This window comes from Spea bombifrons, chromosome 5 (assembly GCF_027358695.1).
Source record: "Spea bombifrons isolate aSpeBom1 chromosome 5, aSpeBom1.2.pri, whole genome shotgun sequence".
Classification (NCBI taxonomy): domain Eukaryota; kingdom Metazoa; phylum Chordata; class Amphibia; order Anura; family Pelobatidae; genus Spea; species Spea bombifrons.
In genome coordinates this window covers 75176766-75197310 of record NC_071091.1, presented here as the reverse complement: position 1 = coordinate 75197310, position 20545 = coordinate 75176766, and the positions used below count along the sequence as shown (strand labels likewise).

Sequence of the window (20545 nt, the reverse complement as noted above, 5' to 3'; positions counted from 1 at the left end):
TTGTGCAGCACTGAGTTAATAAAATAAAAAGCAACACGATATACTCAAAATTTTGCCGGTTCATAAATATATACACACAAATGAGGTCATTGGTAGACCGTGTACTATGCCCTAGTTTATTCCTTTTTTGATTGTTGTCTGACAGTTCTGTGACTTCTGAGTCCATTTATAAGCCTTAGGAATTAGGCTTCATCCCTCATTTATTTTTTTTACATATATTTTCTAGGATTTTCATTTTATTGTTCTCCCTTGACCTACCTTTGAAGCAAGTTCTTCTGGGCTCTTTCGCTCAAGAACACCTGAAACTTCAGGAAGTTCATCATGTAACTCTATGCTCCATATGTATTGTAAAATCAAAAGCAAATTCCCATAGATCACCATGAAGGGCGAGCTAATCATGGCATACTTCCTCCTATTACGGATCATCCAAAGTGCACAAGACCAAATTAGCAACACAAAGGTTAGCCAACTGTGGTAGGTGATACTCCAAGCCTTCAAAACAGAAAACCGCAAACACAATCAAATACAGGAAAATCTGTAAATAAATACTCATAATAATACCTTCATAGACATAAGAACTTAGTGAAGCTGGAATGAGGCACCACGAGGGTGTAGGCATAAAAGGTCAATGAACATAAATGTGAGTAGGGGCACCATTGTATGAAAGAGAGAGACAATAGTCATTTAGGCCTTAGCAGCAATTGAATTAACCAAGTCGCTTTTATCATGCTTAAAACACAGGACCTTTAGCATATGTTAAACCAATGTTTTTAACAGGAGAATGGGTCAATGCTAACATTGGTTACAGTCCCCTGTGATTTCATATTAGGTGCTTGCTCTCTCTCTCTTCCATAAATGTATTACTTATTGTAGCCAAAAATTGTTACAACATGAAAGTTTATCCAAATGATTTCTCTTTCCGCACATCAAAAAACAATGTGCAAATACCTTTCTTTAATTAACATACTGTTTACACACTTAGTTTGGAGTTGTGTGGTCCAAGGAGCATGCTATCTACACGGAGGGGGATTGTGGCGACAGCTACGGGTGAGCAGCTACACTTTCCCATTGATCTATACACCTATTACCAATGTAGTGTACACAAACTACACATAACTAGGCTACACTTAAAATAAATGAAATACAATATAAATATTGTTCTCTGTCAGATGAAAGGTTCACTTTACAGCTGCAATAACCATTTTCGGTGATAATGATATTCAATAAAGATACTGAGTAGGATCCTAAAATAATGACTACTTACCATCATTGAAATTAGTGCACATATGTAACTTTGCTTCATAATAAATTGAAACACCACAACCATTGCATGCACTTTGGGGTTTTCTTTTGCTTGAGAAACAACTTCTTCACATTCTTCTTCTACCTCTTCCTCTTCTTTCTTTTCTGGTGGAATATGGGTTGATTATGCACTAGCTACTGAAAATTATATGGCTGTATGTTTTATTTTTATACATACTGCTTTTACATTTAACCTTACATGTGGTCATGTACATTATAACATGTATGTTCAATAGTTATTATGGTTTAATAGTTATTCTAAATGATTTCTCTGATAACATACACCACTTGTTTTCTTGTCCCAGAGTTCTATTTTGGTATTCTGACCTAGATGTCTGTAAGCTAGGTTTTATATGTTACATGATCACCCAGTCTTACCTGAGGTTTCTTCTGCATGGTCCCATTTATATTGTGGTGTAGAGTACATATCGATTTTAGTCGGCCCGTTCTCCATAGGAAGTGCTGCATGAATGGTATGGTAATCTACAGGTGTGCCATTAACTGTTACGAGCAAAACCTGTCAGATGGTAATTGGCAAAATTCAAGCACATCAAATTCCAGTGTGAAATAAAAAACATGCCTATCACAGAACTGTTTGGTCAAAGTTAATTAGTTCAAAAGAAGTTAAGTCAAGGGTAGGTTTACTTGCTCTATGTAGAATCATCAGCTTGTTTATTCAATAACTTGCGTAATCAGTGAATTGAATCCATGTACTCTCCAGAATCTCATAGATGCGAGAATTAAAACATAGGTCTGAGCTTCCAAACTCAGATCTCTCAAAAAAGCTTGTAATGTTTTTACGTGATTATGCATCCATTTGCTTAATATACTAGAGAATGCAAATAGCACTCTGTAGCAGCATCTTTAAATGGTGATCACACCTGAATTTAGGTTCTTATTACTCTTGGCTATCTAATTTGGAACCAAAAACATGGTGAACATGGTAAATGGTGAAGTGCAATGTGCTAAAATGGCACCTACATAAGGTGACAAGATGGCATCTTCAAAAAGGGACCTTAAAAACACATATATGATGGGGCTGCATTAAAATAATTGTTGGTCTACATAAAGCATTATAAAAAACCATCCTTGGTTAAAAGAGCCATCAGACAGTAGGTGTCCATGGATTGTAAATCACATTGTTTTATAAGGTCTTAATTTGTTACTAATCTCTAGATTGATCTATCTGGCCACACGAGTCCCAACAAACATTCTTGTATCACAAACCTACTGAATCAAAGTGCAAAGGGGTATTGTGAAAAGAAGTACTGTTGCATACTAACATCAGATGGCTGGTATTCATCCCTGGTCATGGAAAGAAGCTGCAAAAAGCAAAGCAAGAAAAATTAAGAGAAGCCACAGCACTAACTGAACTATGAACGAGATTCAGTTCACAGTCGAGCTTTTATATTGTAGATGCCTTGAAACAATATATAAGCAGAGTGAAGACAACACTTAAAAAGGCGACATCAGCATGACAATAAATATGGCTTATATGAAAGCTCCCACAGTTTTCCAAATGTGTTGAGTACATGAAAGCCCATTGACTCCTTGTATTGACAATTTTAAGAGGCTGAATTCATCACTCTTTACACTACAGCCTTTCATATTTTGGTATATTGCTATTTTCTAATGCACTCCAAAAAACACATCAGAAAAAATAATGAGGGCTTCCATATTGACCATTTTGGTTTTTCAATAGCTACCATCATGGACACATTTTACAAAGGAACACCAATGTCTGAAAATGAAAACACATTGTAATATTTTTACATGTAACATGTTGCTTCCCCAGTCTTAGCAAGAAGCAGGCTTTAAATGCAATTAACTAGCACATGGTACTATGTCTCCATAGTTCTCAGTTGTATTGGATGTGGGGTCACCTGAATTAACAAGCTGAGAACATCAGCAAGTTGAGACATTTAATAAGAAAAAGACAGGGTTCTGTAACTTCCAAAATATGTTTTTCCTAGAAGCAACAATAGATTTGTTTAATTATATATATCAATATTTTATAAGGCTTTAAAAAGTGTTTTCATTTCTGACCAGAAATATTAATTTACACACCTAAATATTAATTAAAGCATCATTTATTGGTAACTAAAATGTTAGTGGAATGACCCACATGGGTTTAGCTTTTCACAATAAGCATAAAAAATATTTTGAAATGACCAGAAAAATATGTTGCTTGTTATACCTCCTTGTAGAATATTAGATGTAAAAAAAACACCTTTTTATGTCAATTAAGCCTATTAAACGAATGGTCAGTGGGAGGTGGATAGATGTAATAAACTACATGTTAGTACAGTATTATTATTGCATTATTATGTAGGAGGCATGTATGACCAAAAGTTTGGAGGGACACCCCTAATTATCGAGTTTAGGTGTTTCAGCCACATTTTTAACAGGTGTATAAAATCAACCACACAGGCAGTCATCTACTTAGATAAACATTGGCAGGAGAATGGCTCATACTGAAGAGCCCAGTGACTTTAAAACTGATACTGTCATAGCATACTACCTTTGCCAAAGTTTGTAAAATGTGTATGTGTTCAGCCACAAAGTTCCACCATTAACATGCCCCAATGCACAAAGCAAGGTCCATAAATACATGGTTAGATGAGTTTGGTGTGAAAGAACTTGAGCAATATGCACAGACAACTAACCTTAACCCTCACTGAACACTTTTGGGATGAACTAGATCTCAACAGACCTCATAAATACACTTCTTGGCTAAATGGGCACAAAATCTTGTGGAAAGCCTTGCCAGAAGAATTGAGACTGTTATAGCCCCAAAAGGTGGAGCAACTCCATATTTATGACCATGGTTTTGGAAAGGGATGTCCAACAAGCTCATGTAGGTATGATGGTCAAGTGTCCACATACTTTTGGTCATATAGTGTATATTTCGGTTAAACCAATGAATGATGGAACACTGAAGAAAAGTTACTTAGGCAGGGATTAAAAAGCAAGAATTTATGCATAACAAACATTTTCTTTCCCACTTGACATTTCCCCCCCCAGAGAATAACCTTGGAAATGTGATTTAAAAAATGAGATATATAAATCAGTGACAAAATATCATGGGTACATTTATAGAAAAACAATCATAGGACTAATGGTAAAATTGTCCACCTAAAAATAATTCTTCTTCCAGGATGGTCCTTTGATTATTATGCCAGTGTATGACTCCTATAAACTCATTGCACTGCTACATGTAGAATTCATAGGTGCCCTATTTTAAATGAGCGATATGGTAAACCTACCCAGGGCAACATAAGGCATTCTGTTATTTAACAACTCTCATTATCGTGAGACATGCACATTTAAAGACATAAGTTGCATAGGTGGCTTATAAATTACAGTAGTAGTATAAGAAGATATTTGCAGCAATAAAATAACAACATGCAACTGGGCTTGTGCTTGTAGATAAAAAACGTAATTAATTATTTTTAGATGGTATATAGTCTTCCTTTCAACATTGTAACAACAAACTAAATTTGAGCTACAAAGCATTGCTAAATAATTTGAGCCTGTCTGTCAAAATAAATATGTATTATCCTTTACAATAAGAGAAGGTTATATAATTCTGTAACTTTTCATGGCAGATGCTTTACAAGGTGTGACAGAGCAATTGAAACTGAAAAGCAACATTGCTGGTCTTGGCTTGGTCTTCAAACCAAGACATATTCTTACCATTGTACAATTTACCAATTGACTTAGTAAATATAGTGATAGAATAATAATAGTTTATTTAAATATCTGTATACCACTGAAGAGGAGTAAATTGTATAAGGGAATATAAAAGTGCTAAAATGTGGCTTATTCCTTACTTTTCTTTCATCTGTGGTGTAGTGGCTCTCATACCACAGACTACGCCTTCTCTCCGCAGTCATGGGTCTTGAATTATAGTCATCCTCTTTCTCTTCTTCCTCATTTTCCTCATTTTCTTCATTGTTTATCTAAAAAACAATATATGGCCTTATGATTAGCTAAGCAATATGGTTATAGTGCTACTGTAGTTTTCAAACAAGTCCACAAAGACCATTACAAGTGCAGTGGTTCTATAATTAAACCTCTGGGCATCTCCATACCATTGAAGCAACCAATTAAGTATTTTCCCAGTTAATTGATTACGTTTTGACTAGCACAGTGAATTGGAAACCACACTTCGATGGGGGACTTGGATATTCGGATGGTATCATCAGAATCTCTGGAGAAAACTCAGCATAGGCAAACCTGTAGCTCTCTTTAAATTTGACAATGAATTCGCCAGCATCTGAGCTGCAGAGCCTCTTTAATGACTGTATTCTCCACCTCAGGCTCCCTCAGACTGATATTTTCCTTTGGCTTTCAGTACCACCTATATGCAGATGACACCTTAATCTATATTTCCTCTCCTGACCTTTCACCTTCTCTTCTTACTCCTAACTTACCTAAATGTCAACATCTCCATGACTGAGTTTATGGTAATACCCCCATCTGCTCTGTCTACAATTCCTGGCATATGTCTTATTGTTGACAACTCCACTATCCAACCGACAGACCAAGTTCACTGTCTTGGTGTCATGCTTGACTCTGCTGGCGCTATATAAACGTAATGTAATATATCTTTTGGGGCCATGGCCGATTTTATATTAGTAATGATTGGAGGCAACATAGGTAAAAATATAGGCCACCTGGATTACAAAACTCTTTTCCAAGGTGGACAATTAATAATCCTTAGCATTCCATCATAGCCTTCAGTTTCTCATTCAGAACTCCAGCAGAAAACAGACACATTCAAGTAAAAGGGATGGGTTTGCTTATAGGCTGTGTTTCTCTTATTATATCAGAATAAAGCAGATGTAAGAAATTCCATGACTTTTCTACCTGCCAATCCCCATTTGTTCCTGCTAAATATGCTGATGAATTTGTACATAACTGTTAATGAAAACAGATGTCCATAGAATCAGATGATAAAACCTCCAGTGTGACTCATGCAAAAGTCCATGCACAGTTAGCGTTGTCATGTTGCCCAATAAAAATATTATGAAAGGCCACAATTAAATAACTGGGCTTTCAATTGAGCTATGCTCTATTTTTTCAGTATTAAGATAAACATGTATTTGCATTTTTTTCCTCCAAGATCAGATTGTGCTGTTATATTTTATCATCTCCGAATATACTCAAATTATGTAACGACAGTACTAGTATGCCTATTAATAAATGTTTATTTTTTGTTCCTACCACAGAGAGAAGAGGGCTGAAATTTCACATACACTGTATGCTCTGTGGAAGAGGGACCTCTCTTCCTATTGTATTCATGCCTATAGTCCTTGATCATAATGTCAAATGCACTTATTAACCCATCCCTTTATTATACTGCAGATCAAGATCGCTCACCACGCACAGTGAAAGCTATTGTATTTAGCATACATGTTGCTGTGTGGTTTCTAAAGAGGGAGTTTGCATGAAAGTTGAGCATCATCAAGAGAAAACTCCATGTGCATATCTGGGAACTCTTTGGGTTTAGCCTGGAGACTCGGTGTGAAGCGCTTCTTCTCCGGGTCATCACGGGGAAAGTCTGCAGTGGTTTTCCAGCATGCTGCACTCCCTGCCTACTTCCCCATCGACAAAAGCGTGTGTCCAACGACATCAGCAGGACCACCCACTGACATCAGCAGGACCACCCACTGACATCAGCAGGACCACCCACTGACATCAGCAGGACCACCCACTGACATCAGCAGGACCACCCACTGACATCAGCAGGACCACCCACTGACATCAGCAGGACCACCCACTGATATCAGCAAGAATGCCCACCGATGTCAGCGGGGCCTCCTACCCGCATCCCGCATGCCACAGGGGGTAGCCGGTGCCAGAAAGTTCCCATGTATGCCCATGTGCAAAATACATATGTAAAATCTCTGAAAGTTCTTAAAACTAATACTGGCTATATTTAGTGAACAGTGGTGTTATGCTAATACCACTAATTATGTAACTTACCTTGCTACTATATCCAGTTTACTTATAGGCATATTATACATTTGAAGCAGAACTTGCTCAGACATTTACATTGGGTTCTGCTCTGTTACAAACAACCCCAAACCTAAAACAACTGGTACTAAGGAGATCCCTAAACTACACTTCTCCCTGTTACTGGAGAAGATGTGAAACCTGCACACCCATATATACAGTACCACAGTCACTGTACCAATACCACATACAGGCGTACACCATGACGCTAATGGTATCTTCTTGTGCAAGTCATCCAGTGTGGTATACCTCATAATGTGTGATTCCTGCCCCAATTATATGAAGGTGAAACAGGCCAGATCCTAAGAAGGCAGATGAATTCACATAGACATAACGTGAATAAAAAAGGGACAGATATACATGTCGGACACTTCTGCCAAAATGGACACAGCCTCAAAGATCTGAGGGTCACCATATTAATGGAGAGTTTCCAGACACAAAGAGAAAGGAAGACAAGAGACTACCAACTCATGACAAAATTTGACACGCTTAATCCGTGATAAAGAACTGATGTCGCACTATCCACAAAATCAAACTTAAACATAGACGTATAGTTTGGGAAAGTCTACAACACCAAGAGACACTGCTGGGGCCAAATGCTACATTTCACGCCAACACAGTAACAGCACATCTGTATTTCCTTTTAACATCACTACAGGAATCTCGACTCACAATCTCTGCACCTGTATGTTACTGTATAAATATATGAGCTATTTCTGCTTCAAATGTATAATGTGCCTCAAGAAGAGATCTAGAGAGTCTTGAAAGCTTGCCATCCAGTATACATCAGTTAGCCAATAAAGGTATGATCTTTAACACATTTGCCTTTTCTCTTTCTATGGCTAACACAGTACAGCGCTATGTCTTTCTTATGTATCTGGCATGTCCCTTATTTATGGCTAGTAAAGGATCCATTTCATGGTTTGATGGTTTACTGTAATGCTATTTTTATAATAATGAGCAATGCTCCTTAGTTAATGTACCAAAATTTGCCAATCCACTAGCTCTGCAAGGCTAGGAAAATAAGTACCTACAAGAGATGAAGACCAATCACCATCTATAGGCACAAGAGATTTCTAGCACTATACACATCTTTATTCTGCTTATCAGACGTTCAACTTGTTAAGGCAGTTATGTACGTGAATAGATAAGCCACCTTAATGCACAGGATGCAAAAGATTAGTTTTTGCAAGGACAGAGCAACTCAATAATCAATAAAGATCAATGGCAAAGTGAAAATGCTAACTGACTTACAGCGCCAAGTTCGTCTGAAAACAAATAGGGCCATTAAGATCTTTATACAGCCGTATTTAAGTGGTTTCTTTAATGTGTTTTCATAAGAGTAACAACATCCAATCCAGTTCAAGAAATCAATAGAAAATAAATAATTAACAATAATATTACACTTACGACAGGTTCCTGCAGCCAGAGACGAATGAGGGTGGCCAGTGTATAATATAATATTAACAGCATAACAGGGTTGGTGTGATGGTACCATCTCAAACTGGGGTTTGCTATGAACTTCCATGTGCTGGAGCAGTTTGTTTGAACTAATGACGTGACACCAAATAACCTGTTAAGGAGGAAAAGAAGCTAACTTATACAATGATGTATACACAGTATTGGTCAACTTAACAATTATATTGAGAAAAAATAATATTTTATAAAGGGTAAAGGATTGTTGAAGCCACAATGAAAACCTTCTGAATGTTGCGGTGATTTCTATTAAGTTGTCTGGTTTTAAGGCATCTCTGCAAATGCTGGTCTGTTTGTGAACATTGAAGGTCTGGAATTTAAGACTATGCCTCCCCAAAGTATATGGGAAATTACTTTTGGGAGTATCCTCCACAAATAAATGAATTATTTAGAGACAAAGCTACCTGTCATCAAAAACAAGACCAGCTAACAGTTATTGGTTAAATGGCACTATATAACATTGTAACTATGAAACACGGATTAATGCGTCTTCCATTAAAAAAACAGAATATTGCATTGACTGTCTGGTGTGCTCAGCCCGTCTCTACTGTTAATCAATAGGATAGAGCCAAAGTAGTCCAGCAGTCTTTTCTATGTGTTTTTAACAGGGCTAGAGTACATTTCAAGAAAGACAATTGACAATTTGAACGTTACATAGAAAAACACAGGAGAAAGAAAAGCATTCATGTGATAAATGGCCTCGCTTCAAAGAATGAGCCAAGACCAGGAAGTTAACAAATTACTACCAGCTAATGGGAAGTCAGATTGGGGTGCGGTTAAGCAAACCACACAATTACATTAAATTAATTAACGTTCCATCACTATATATATATATATATATATATATATATATATATATATAATTTTTCTTAAGCTTACTTGAATTTTAGGTAGTGATCACAGGATGAAAACGAGAAACATGTTAAGGATTTGAAATGCGCTAGAAAAACATGAAATTTCTATAATCCATGTTGCCTTTACAGTCTACAGGGAATATTTAATAAACATGTTTAAAATGTTAAGAAACACTAAATGACAATGTTCAGTTTCACATACTTTGGCTTTCATCTGGAAGAATTTGTGCTTCATACGCCCTAATCTAGAACCATAACAATACCTGTGGTCCTTGTTCTAGCAACATCAAAGACAAGTAAAATGAAAACCATCCAATAGAGGACTGATGAAGGTTGCAATCACAAAGTTGTTCCAGAGGTTATAAGTGATCTCTGAAATAACCTCACAGAAGCTCTCATACTCATTTTTTAACTTATTGATTTCAAAAACAGATTGTTTAACCCTCCAAAATTCTGTGTCATTGTTATATATATACACAGCTATCTGTCATATAAATTAAGTTGCCAAGGTGGTTGGCTTTTTTTGGGCCAAAAGCTATCTTTCTAGCTTGATTTCTGAGTCACAGGTAATATGAACCAGTAAGAATCTTAGGACATAGCAAAGGTGTGTAACATTTATTATTGCATGTATCACTAAAAGTTCAAAGATACTTTATATCTATATATTTATTTATAGTTATGGCCTTGTCTTTGGGGATATGGAATATTCATTATCTTGTCTAATATTGAAATTGTTATTTTTTTATATGCTAAAATTTGGTTGCATATTTATAAACCTTCATTTATTCTTTTATTATTATGATGGTATTGGGACATATCAAGTTTAATTTCATTTATATCTTCTGAAAGCAAATAAATCTAAAGATAAAATTGTGATTATTTATTTGACGTTGATGTTTTTAATTCTGAATGAAAAGGTAAAAAAAAGGAAATTTTTAAAATATGGCTCAGAGTTAAAAAGTTGCATTTCGTAAATGTCCACGCCCTCATACTATTCATCGCTAGCACTTACCTGGCATAGAAATCGTCTGGTGGAATAATCTCTTGAAAAAACTGCAATTGGTATAGATAAAGTCCGATCAAGTGCCCTGCACTAAATATGGCCATTAATACACATAGACAGCTGAATATCAGCGGATCAAATACTCGGCAACAGGACCACCATGTGCATAGACCCAAAAATACAAAGAAATAAACAGCTGAGGTCAGGGAAGGCAGCATCATGCCTAGGAAAAAAAAAAGAAAACACATTTATTCACGGAATCTTATATGATTGTAGTTCTATAAATTAGTTATCTAAAGTGAAAATTCCTAAAGATAACTCAACTTTATTTTTTAACACTGGCAAAGGGATATATTAATTATATTTACTATGTACTTTAGCTAATTGTTGAATTGTTTTCTGGGCAGATTAGAAGGATAATTGTAAAGCAGAAACTGGCTAATTCTCTTAAATTCTATAAAATAACAAATTTCACATTTAAACATGCATGTAGGTATACAGTTAGACTGAAAACAAGACAAAATCAATGACCGAACAAGGTTTCAGGTCTTTACAGCAGGCAGATTAGAGGGGGCTGAGTGGTTCTTATCTGCCATCACATTCTATGTTCAAGCAAAACCGAGCAACCTCATGCCTGTTCCAACAGCCAACATTGTTGGTAAATACCAGTTGTCTATTCTTTCAAATTAAAGTTAGCTGCTGAGTTTTGATCATTCTTGCCAAGTTTCATAGACAACAAAAAGCTATTCAGCAATGAACTTGACTCTAAAGCTTGAAACACATTGTCAGAATTGAATTGATTTAAACTGAACATTTTAGCGTGTTTGCCAGTCTTTATATAATGAGAATTATATCCAAAAAGAACCCAATACATCTCAATAATATTACACAGAAAGACGGATGAGCTCTCCAAATAAATCCACAACATTGTTATACAAATTATAGATTGTTTAGTTGAATAACTAGCCTTCAGAATATTGTAATAGGATGAATTCACTAATCATAATTGTAACTTTGGAAACATACTTTGAAGTTGATAGCAGCGGCAGTAGATATTCATAAGGATGGATGGCTAGGTCTTGGCTATAGAAGTTATGAATTAAGTTATGAGTGTAAAGCACTTTAGAATAAACATTGGTGGAATTCCCTTTAACATGTACTGATACACTTTAGAATAAACATTGGTGGAATTCCCTTTAACATGTACTGATACACTTTAGAATAAACACTGGTTGAATTCCCTTTGACATGTACTGATACACTTTAGAATAAACACTGGTGGAATTCCCTTTAACATGTACTGATACACTTTAGAATAAACACTGGTGGATACAATACAGACTTAATTGGAGAAAGTTACTTCATATGATACCTACCTGTTATACCAAGTAAAATTGTAATAACTACTTTTCCTGCGGTGGTTATAATGTTGCCAATAATCTCTTTAAGTCTTGAAGCAAGTGAGGCAATCTTGCGAAGAAGCTTCATTTTTGCACTTTCCTCGTCCCCTTCAATCCCATCATATTCTCCATCAAGGTCTTCCCCATACATTAATTCATCATCCATCTCCATCTTTCCTGCTTCAGCCTAATAAAAATAAAAATGAAGGTGCCTGCATTGGAAATAATGTTTTAGAGCGATTTATTGGGCACTGCTACGTATTAGCTACTCTAAAAGAATACATTATGAGGTGTGTTTTTCAGACAGAAACAAACTAGGTCTACAATCGTGGACATAGTCCTAAACTGAACATACAAAACCATGCACACCACTTGAAACAATGCATACATGGGCACCCTACCCAACAAAACAGGACACACATTACCTGAACATGAAGCTACTTGGACCCAGCCAGTGCAACCACATGTCAATACATCAATTGACGTCCACCATCTTTAATACACATAACCTGTGGGCCATTGCTGTGGACACACATCTGTTGTGCAACACTGGCACTGAACAATTATATGAAGTCCCTATAGTAGAGTTATGGACCAGGATAGGCAAAGATATGGAGGTACAGGACTATACTGGAAAAGCTGTTAGCATGGAAGGTTACGAACATGCTAATAGCCTTTACTCAGCTGAAAAACCCTGAAGAGATTTACAGCTATTACTAAGTTGGCAAGAACTCCCACCAGTGGTCCGCTGTCACCATTGCTGAGGGCATGGAGCTGTTGGATTTAATGAAAAATATATTACCCCTTTCTTGATCATTACCCTGATGAATGCAAATAGCTTTTCACGACTAGGATGCGTCTCATCTCAAGGGAATGATAAATGTCATATTTTACAATAAATTTACATTTGTATTACTGTTTCCATGCTGACCATCTCTCCTACCTATTGCAGTAAAATCCTTGGGACCAGCAGGTCAGCTTTACTGGCAAAGAAGTAGTTAAACTAATAATTGACTGTAAATGTCAAATCTGCGATAAATCCCAGGCAGGAAAACAGCAATGCCTGCACAGCAGCTGTTACTGCTACTAGCCAGAGTGAGTCCAGGAAAGCTATTAGTCACCACTGGATTATTTTGTTAACATTTGGCTTTTAACGATATCACCAGATACTGTATACAGAGCAAAGCATGGAAATGTAATCATTTCTTTCAAAGTCCACACTAACAACATACTCTGTCCCTGAGCCCAACTCCAATGCAAAGTGTGCAAGTGTTGTCAAGTCCAAATTACACGGGTAATCCTTGGGTGTTATGTTTGCATTCTTTTCTGGCAGTTTGTAAAGTATAAGAAAGTATAATCAGTCATTTTAACCACTTTAACAAAGTTAACTGTTGAGGTGGTTACAATGTCTAACAAGGTAATGACCCCCCCCGGACCCCCCCAGGGCCTGTACTTAAGATCTTGCTTGGGGCGAAGATGGACACTGTAGCAAGAAACGGGTGTTATACCCAGGTGAAGGGCCATATCTTTTTTTCGCCTGGACCTTCACTGGAACAGGACAGAAATTCCTAACTGTCCACCCAATGTTAGTAGTGTTTTACTTATGTTACATTACTACTTATGTAATATATTCTTTTTTGTATGTTATGTTATGTTAGTTATGTGTTCTGTTTTTTGCTTTGGTCATAAGTACTGTATTTTAGCTGATTGAGTCAAAATGTTAAAAAGGCAAACTACTAAATACTGGAAGCTAGGAATGCTGATATCCAGATAATAGCGAGTGACTCACCGTGTTCATTGTATTGACAGAAGATAAGAACATTCTAAAACTTGGCACAAGAACTAGAAGGTGACAGGCAGGGCCTTTCTCACCAATTTAATGTCCTACTGTTTTTTTTCTCACACATATACTAATCTAATTTTCCCTGATGTTAGTTATTTGAATGCCCTTAACCTACTAATTTATTAGGGCAACATAATATGACAAACATTGTCAGAAAGGAAATTTGTGGATGAAACTGAAGATTCACAAGAATATTTATAAATATGATTGTAGAACAATATTTTAGAAAAGGAGTACAATGGATTTGAATATGTAAAAATATATAAACCAAGGAGGTGGAAGTGGTGCCATAATATAAATTACCCAATAACCAAGTATAACACCTCAGCTCAGATTAAAAGAGGTAGAAGGAGTAACTGTGTGGCAACATTTTACCACTCTTGTGCCAATTCTTTCCATTATTCCATATTCTCAAAATCTATTCTTAATGTAAATAATAATTCAAAGATGAAAAATAAGTTTTGGGGTTTTTTAAAAAAAAAAAAAACCTATGAAACATTTGTGAAGTTAAAGTGTGGGGATTTTGTTTTTTTTGCATAATATGTGACATCATGAACAGTTATTTTGCATGTCATCAGTATTTATATTTACTTTTAAGGTTTTATTTAATTTATTTATAAAAATGAAAAAAAAAATAGTTTTTTGTTTTTCTGAATCAATGCATTTACCAAAATGTTTAGAATATTTCATCGGCCTGCTGGTTTGCTAAAAGTTTATAATGAATGCAACCATTAAAATTCAGAAGGGATTTAGAAGAGGAAACATCATTTATAATTACATTTCACACCAGAAAAGAGTATTTTTAATATGCAGCTTTTTACGAATTAAAATAGTTTGCCAGATGCCAGGCCGGTGTCCAAATCATTAGTTCTCCATTGGTTGTATCCTTAGAGCTGACTTGTCTGGAGGCACTTTTTATTAGGATTTTGAAATGTAAAGCAGGTGAATTTAGCTGGAAAATATCCCAGAAGTGGAAAGTGTAATATAGACCATATGATATAGATCTCGAAGAAAGTTAATTTCACAGCTGCTATTGAAAATAAAACAGCTATTATTTTATACAAACTGAGGTTTATGCAGCGTGATATATACATACCATTAAAATGGGGTCATCAGTCTGGGGGTATATGCATCACATGTGTCCACCATACTCATGCTGTGTTTCTGCTTGCATGCACATATCCACCAATAACAAGTGTTATAGCACAAATTATAATACATCTTTTACAGAAGACAATACCGTAATAAGACTAATATCCATGGCCCTGGTCATCCTGTTTATAATTCATGGATAAGGCATGATATTGGTCCTATGCCTATAGATGCTGTGTGCCTGCCTTGAGAACTGGATTTAATACCAAATATCTACATTTATGCTTATGTGAGAGAAACTTTAGGTCTCTCCTCAAAATACAGAACTGGAAATTCGTAAGTTCTTGCCTTTTGCTTAATGCCAGGGATGAAAACCTCTTGTATTTTTTCAGGACAGGTTAAGCAATTCTTAAATTAATGACACAAACTGTGCATCACATCCTGATATAACGATGTAAATGCAAACAAAAGATACCCTTTCCACAATGTTTCCCCATAATTACCAAACTAAATAATAAATCAAATGTGTGTTGTTGCAAGTAAGTTTAGAGTATACACAAATCCCACGTAGGTGACACTACACAGAGTAGACACACATAAAATGGGCATTTTATGCTGTAATTATACCAAAGAAATAGAATCTAGGAGTAAGTATATTTTTCTAATTACACTAGCCCTTTCCCACTTCTTGGTGGATCTGCTTGGTGGGTTATAGCTCAGATAAACTTTATAATATAATGATTTATTTGGTTGACTGGTGTGGGGCCTGTGACATTTTGCATGTTGGCAAACTGATCCAACATCTGAGATAACCTGTTGATCAGCACCATTTTCACCATTCACTAATGCCTTGGATTTTTAAACACACCAGACTTCCACGTACAATGAGCTTCCTCATAATGCTGATCATTATGTATCATATACCGTATAATACGAAAAATTGTACCACTTTTCTGGAGTCAAGCAAAGTCCTCTCCATCAGTGTTCCCTCAGTCTCAGCACGCTGATCGAGTGTGAGCACAGAGATTTAACCTTATTTCCTGCGCTCACGCCAGACCTGTCACCAGCTGCTGGACCACGAAGGAAGAGCCTCCTTGTGAGCCTCTAAAAGTAGGTAGGCTGGGAGGGGGTCCTTAATGTAGATGTGTGTGAGATGCATGGTGCGAGTTTACATATGTGAGTGTGTACATGTATAAGTGTCAGTATATGTGAGTGTGAGTTGTAATTGTAAATTCAAATGGGTGTATGTGAAGCTGGAGTTGTGGATGCACATTACACACATGCACTTATTTGTTCCTAAACATTTAGGGTAATATTATACATAGTTGAGATTTTATGGTACTTACCATTTCTTCATTTACAAACTCTGTGTTGTATTGCGCATCATCTTCAGTAACCGTTTTGAAAACAAGTTTCCTACAAAATATCCATGAAGCCAAGCTGGCAATAAACACGCCAATGTCGGGAGCAAACACTCGAATTCCATTGCCAGCATCTGACCCCTTCACACTGTGAATAGAAAGAATGATAGTGTAAGGACACTTAATACACTACAGCAGTAAGCAACGTGCATGATAACAGAATTTAACCGTTTACATACTATATAAACATGTGTAGTCAATCACAAATCACTGAATTACAAAGGGAGAGCACATTACACATTAGAGAACAGGGAAATCTTCTGCCATCTTTTGCCACAGATCTCAGCTGATCTTAATTAAACCAGCTCTTGCTTTTTTTTTTAAATCTGGATATCATCAAAATAGCCACACCAATGTAAAAAAAAAAAACAAAAACACAAACTATTCACTATGCAGAAAGAATATCCATTCTGTCTAAAATTATAAGTAAAAAACCTTTGTACTTGTAGGTTTGTAGTTTTTTTTATTTTTTTAAAGTTGATGTTAATGTAGTAAAGTGCAAATGTCATCTTTCATCATTTCCTCTAATGCATTTGGCAGCCAGCATGAGAATGCAGACCAGGATATGTGTAGGTGCTTGAGTGATACCGTACATCCTCAGGCTGTGATGAGAACACAAGTAAGGAAATTACACATTCTCCCTGTCCAAACATTTAGTTTTATACACTCTTAAGTAAGCCTCTAGCCAATTGTTTTAAACTAGAGATGATGCAGTGAAGAATTTGTGATGAACTACTGTCTTTGTTAGAAATTTAGACAAGTTTGACTTACCTATCCAGCAGCTTAAAAATGTTAAGCATGTTTACCAAATTTAAATAACTAGATTCTTCCAAATTGTAGATGAAAAAACATTTGTCCTTCGGCTGAACTAATTAACTTTATCATCTTCAAGCAGATAACACCATACCTGGGAACTTCCCAGGACCATACCTGGGAACTCTTAGGGTTTGACTAAGAGTCTCTGTGTAAAGCCCTTCTTTCCAGGTCTCCTGGTCGAATTATTTTTTCTGGACAGGGGATCGGTGTTAGACCATGCCAACTCCCCTCACAACTCCCCTACTATCCCACTACTTATACCACTAAATCAATTTCCATGGTCAGGTATGGCCAAACTGATTAAAAAAAACATATATACATTTATGTGAGAATTCTTTCCACCAGGCATGCACCTAAATATCTCCTTTACCTAAATATCTCCTATACTTTGGGAGCCAAAAGAAAGAAAATGAATGTCATCAAACCCATTCTGCCAGATTTCCACCAATGTTACCACTATAATATATTAATTTTCATTTAGTTATTTGCATAATTTAGTAAATGCAACAAGTGACGAAAAAGTAATAATGATAATAATAAAAAAGACTGATTATGTGTATGTATGTTTATGTAGAAATATATATTTCTACCTGAGCATTCCGGGAAAGACCTACTTCATTGGGTCTCCGAGTCAGTTTCTTCTTTCTCCAGGCAGGTGAATGAGATGTGACCACGACCACTTCCTAACCCCTTTTCATCTATTACCCACCCAGTAAATGCTGTCTGAGGCTAGAAGCTCCTAGAAAATGTTTGTCAATTATAAAAATATGTATGCGTAATATAAAAGTTGATCATTCATGGTTGATTATAACAAAACGTTCACAGTAACTGTCCAGAAACACTAGAACAGTGGTCCACAAAAGCTCATTTCAAGAAAAAAAACTCTATGAATAAATTTAATTTTATGAGAAGCCATAAATTTTGCATGTTATATTTCTGAGTCATTGTACAAAATGCAATCAAAACCACTACATAAAACAAAAATAACCAAGTAAATGTTGTCTCAAGGTACAACATTCTATTACTTTTATAGCTATAAGTAAATATCTATTACTAAGAAGTGGCTGACGAGTCTTTGCCTTAAATACCAAGACACGAATCATTGCTGAAACTGGTTTATTTATGCAACAAAATTCAAAACATATTAACAAAAAGAAAAATGAGGATATTCATTTCAATAAATAGAAAATAAGTCATTTATGGGCAATGACTTGCTCTAAGACATAGCCATGTTTGTATATGATAGCATTTTATAAGCTAAATAGATAAGCAGCTGTATATATAGATAGATATAGTATAGATAATTATAAAAACAATTACAAAAGAAAAGTGTCAGAAGCCATTATCACCAGCCTCATCTCATTAGCTTAGCCCAATATGGATCATTTGCCACCAGATAGACAACTCTGCATTAAGCAAACACAAGATTGGGCTAGTGATTTCTGCCGTTTGGCAGTGTCTTGCTTTTTATAGTTAAGCTGCGCTGCATTACAGGAGGCATATTTATAAGGTGGCATCTTAGACACATTTCTAAGTATATTTAACAAAAACAGTATCCTGCAATGTGTCTCGGGAAGGCAAGTCAATCAACCTTTCACTTCAGACTACAAGGCGCGGAGATGTAAAATGTTCGTACCAGTTACTGGCTGAAAAGAATGTAGAGTAATGTAATTGCACTTCCCATCAGTGCTTTCTTTGTGTTGCCCATCCAGACATAGATGCTTTCTTTTAGCCTTGGTTTAGCAATAAGAACTTTGTGTACTTCTCAGACTAAACATGAATGCATTTTGTTCCTCCCACAAACTTGTGTTTGACAACCAAATGTTTTTGTGCAGAATTGGCTCCTCAAATATTTGTCAGCTAAAATATGGGCAATGAGTCAGGTAGATTTTTCTCCATGTAATTTTAAATTATTAAAACACATTTCTGTATTGTCAAAACACATATATCTTGGGTTTTTGATTATGCCCATTCCGGATTTATATATATATATATATATATATATATATATATATATATATATATATATATATATATATACGGTATATATATATAGACAGTTTTATTTTATGACAATACTGTTTTAATTAGTTGCCCAGGCTATCCGGTAAAAGCAGGATATCTCACACTGAGTAAGGGACGGGTGAGACACAATCATGAGTATTTAGACTGTTACATATTCACTTTTATATATTTGCCACTTGCAGTTTTCTGATGAAAGGAATTCTGCAAGGTACAAATATATTTGGAGTATAAACTTGGTGCTGTATGCTTAGGAAGTGCGATCATTTTAAGTAAAGATTTCAGTGTCTAAGCTCGATTGATAGAAGTTGTTGAGAAAACTGTTTTTTTCTTTTAATAATGTGTACATTTACAAATTAGGAATTTAAAACATTGAGAGTAGGATAGCAGATTGGTATGATTAGGGAAGGGCTATCAAGGCGATATTTGGGCAATTATCCCCTGTTTTGCTCTGCGTTTACATTTTTTCTGTGACTTAATGTGTTCATGTGTGTTTTACTTGCAGTACCAGACACAGCCACCAGGTGTTGTAGAGTAACAAGGACTTTCAAGGTAACTGGTTCCTTTCTATGCGCCTTATAATGTGTTTGTGACAGGACCGCTTAGTGAGTATTGTCTGCAAATATGTATAGAGCAGCTTAATCATCGAGACACTAGGCTGACCTAGCCGTCAGGCTGAATGTTTAAAAAGAGTGTGATTGTCTTACAGACATTGCATCCCTAAACTGGATGTAAAGATTAGTTTAAAACTCTAAAGGGCCTTAAGACTAGGTCCCTGGCGCTAATGGTGGGGTATTCACCTACGGCAGCCCCCTTTCTCCTTTGGATGAGTCTCCACACACAGCTGCTGCTAGGAGTTTGCTGCCTACCACGCACCCATTTCTTAGGTCTAAGGAGGTATTGGGAGCAACAAGATAGGCCTACCGACAGGTGTTGCAGCAACAAGTATATGGTTAGCAGTAGTACGGTAGACATGGCCACAGGTTCAAGAGCACTCATAGCCAGATATAGCCGGGGTCAAAAACAATAGCAGCAGCCAATATGTCTAGACCAGAGGAATGAGCAACTCAGTAAATATAAACAGAAAAAAACACAGTAACAGCAAAACTGTCTCCTTGATTGAGCACAAAATGGTTTAAAAAAAGAAATAGAAATGATTTTTGTGTCACCATGTGTCATTCATTCATTATAGTCCTTTCATTCATGTCAACGCTGTTGCAAATGTTACATTACATACATTAACATCAGTCAAAACTAATATTAGTGGTGAAGAAAATATATGATACTAAATCTAA

The 20545-nt window shown here is 36.0% G+C and overlaps 1 protein-coding gene across 1 annotated transcript in view; it reads right to left on the bottom strand.

The window, feature by feature from the left end:
• The window catches only part of PIEZO2 (piezo type mechanosensitive ion channel component 2), a 150372-nt gene that overhangs the window by 46120 nt on the left and 83707 nt on the right, over positions 1-20545 (bottom strand). The window contains exons 5-13 of the mRNA XM_053466029.1: positions 16338-16500; positions 12033-12243; positions 10666-10879; positions 8734-8896; positions 5136-5264; positions 2586-2624; positions 1681-1819; positions 1265-1407; positions 259-492 (exon numbers count right to left, since the gene is read on the bottom strand). Of these exons, the coding sequence (XP_053322004.1) occupies positions 259-492; positions 1265-1407; positions 1681-1819; positions 2586-2624; positions 5136-5264; positions 8734-8896; positions 10666-10879; positions 12033-12243; positions 16338-16500 (1435 nt within the window). The remainder of the gene's footprint in view (positions 1-258; positions 493-1264; positions 1408-1680; positions 1820-2585; positions 2625-5135; positions 5265-8733; positions 8897-10665; positions 10880-12032; positions 12244-16337; positions 16501-20545) is intronic.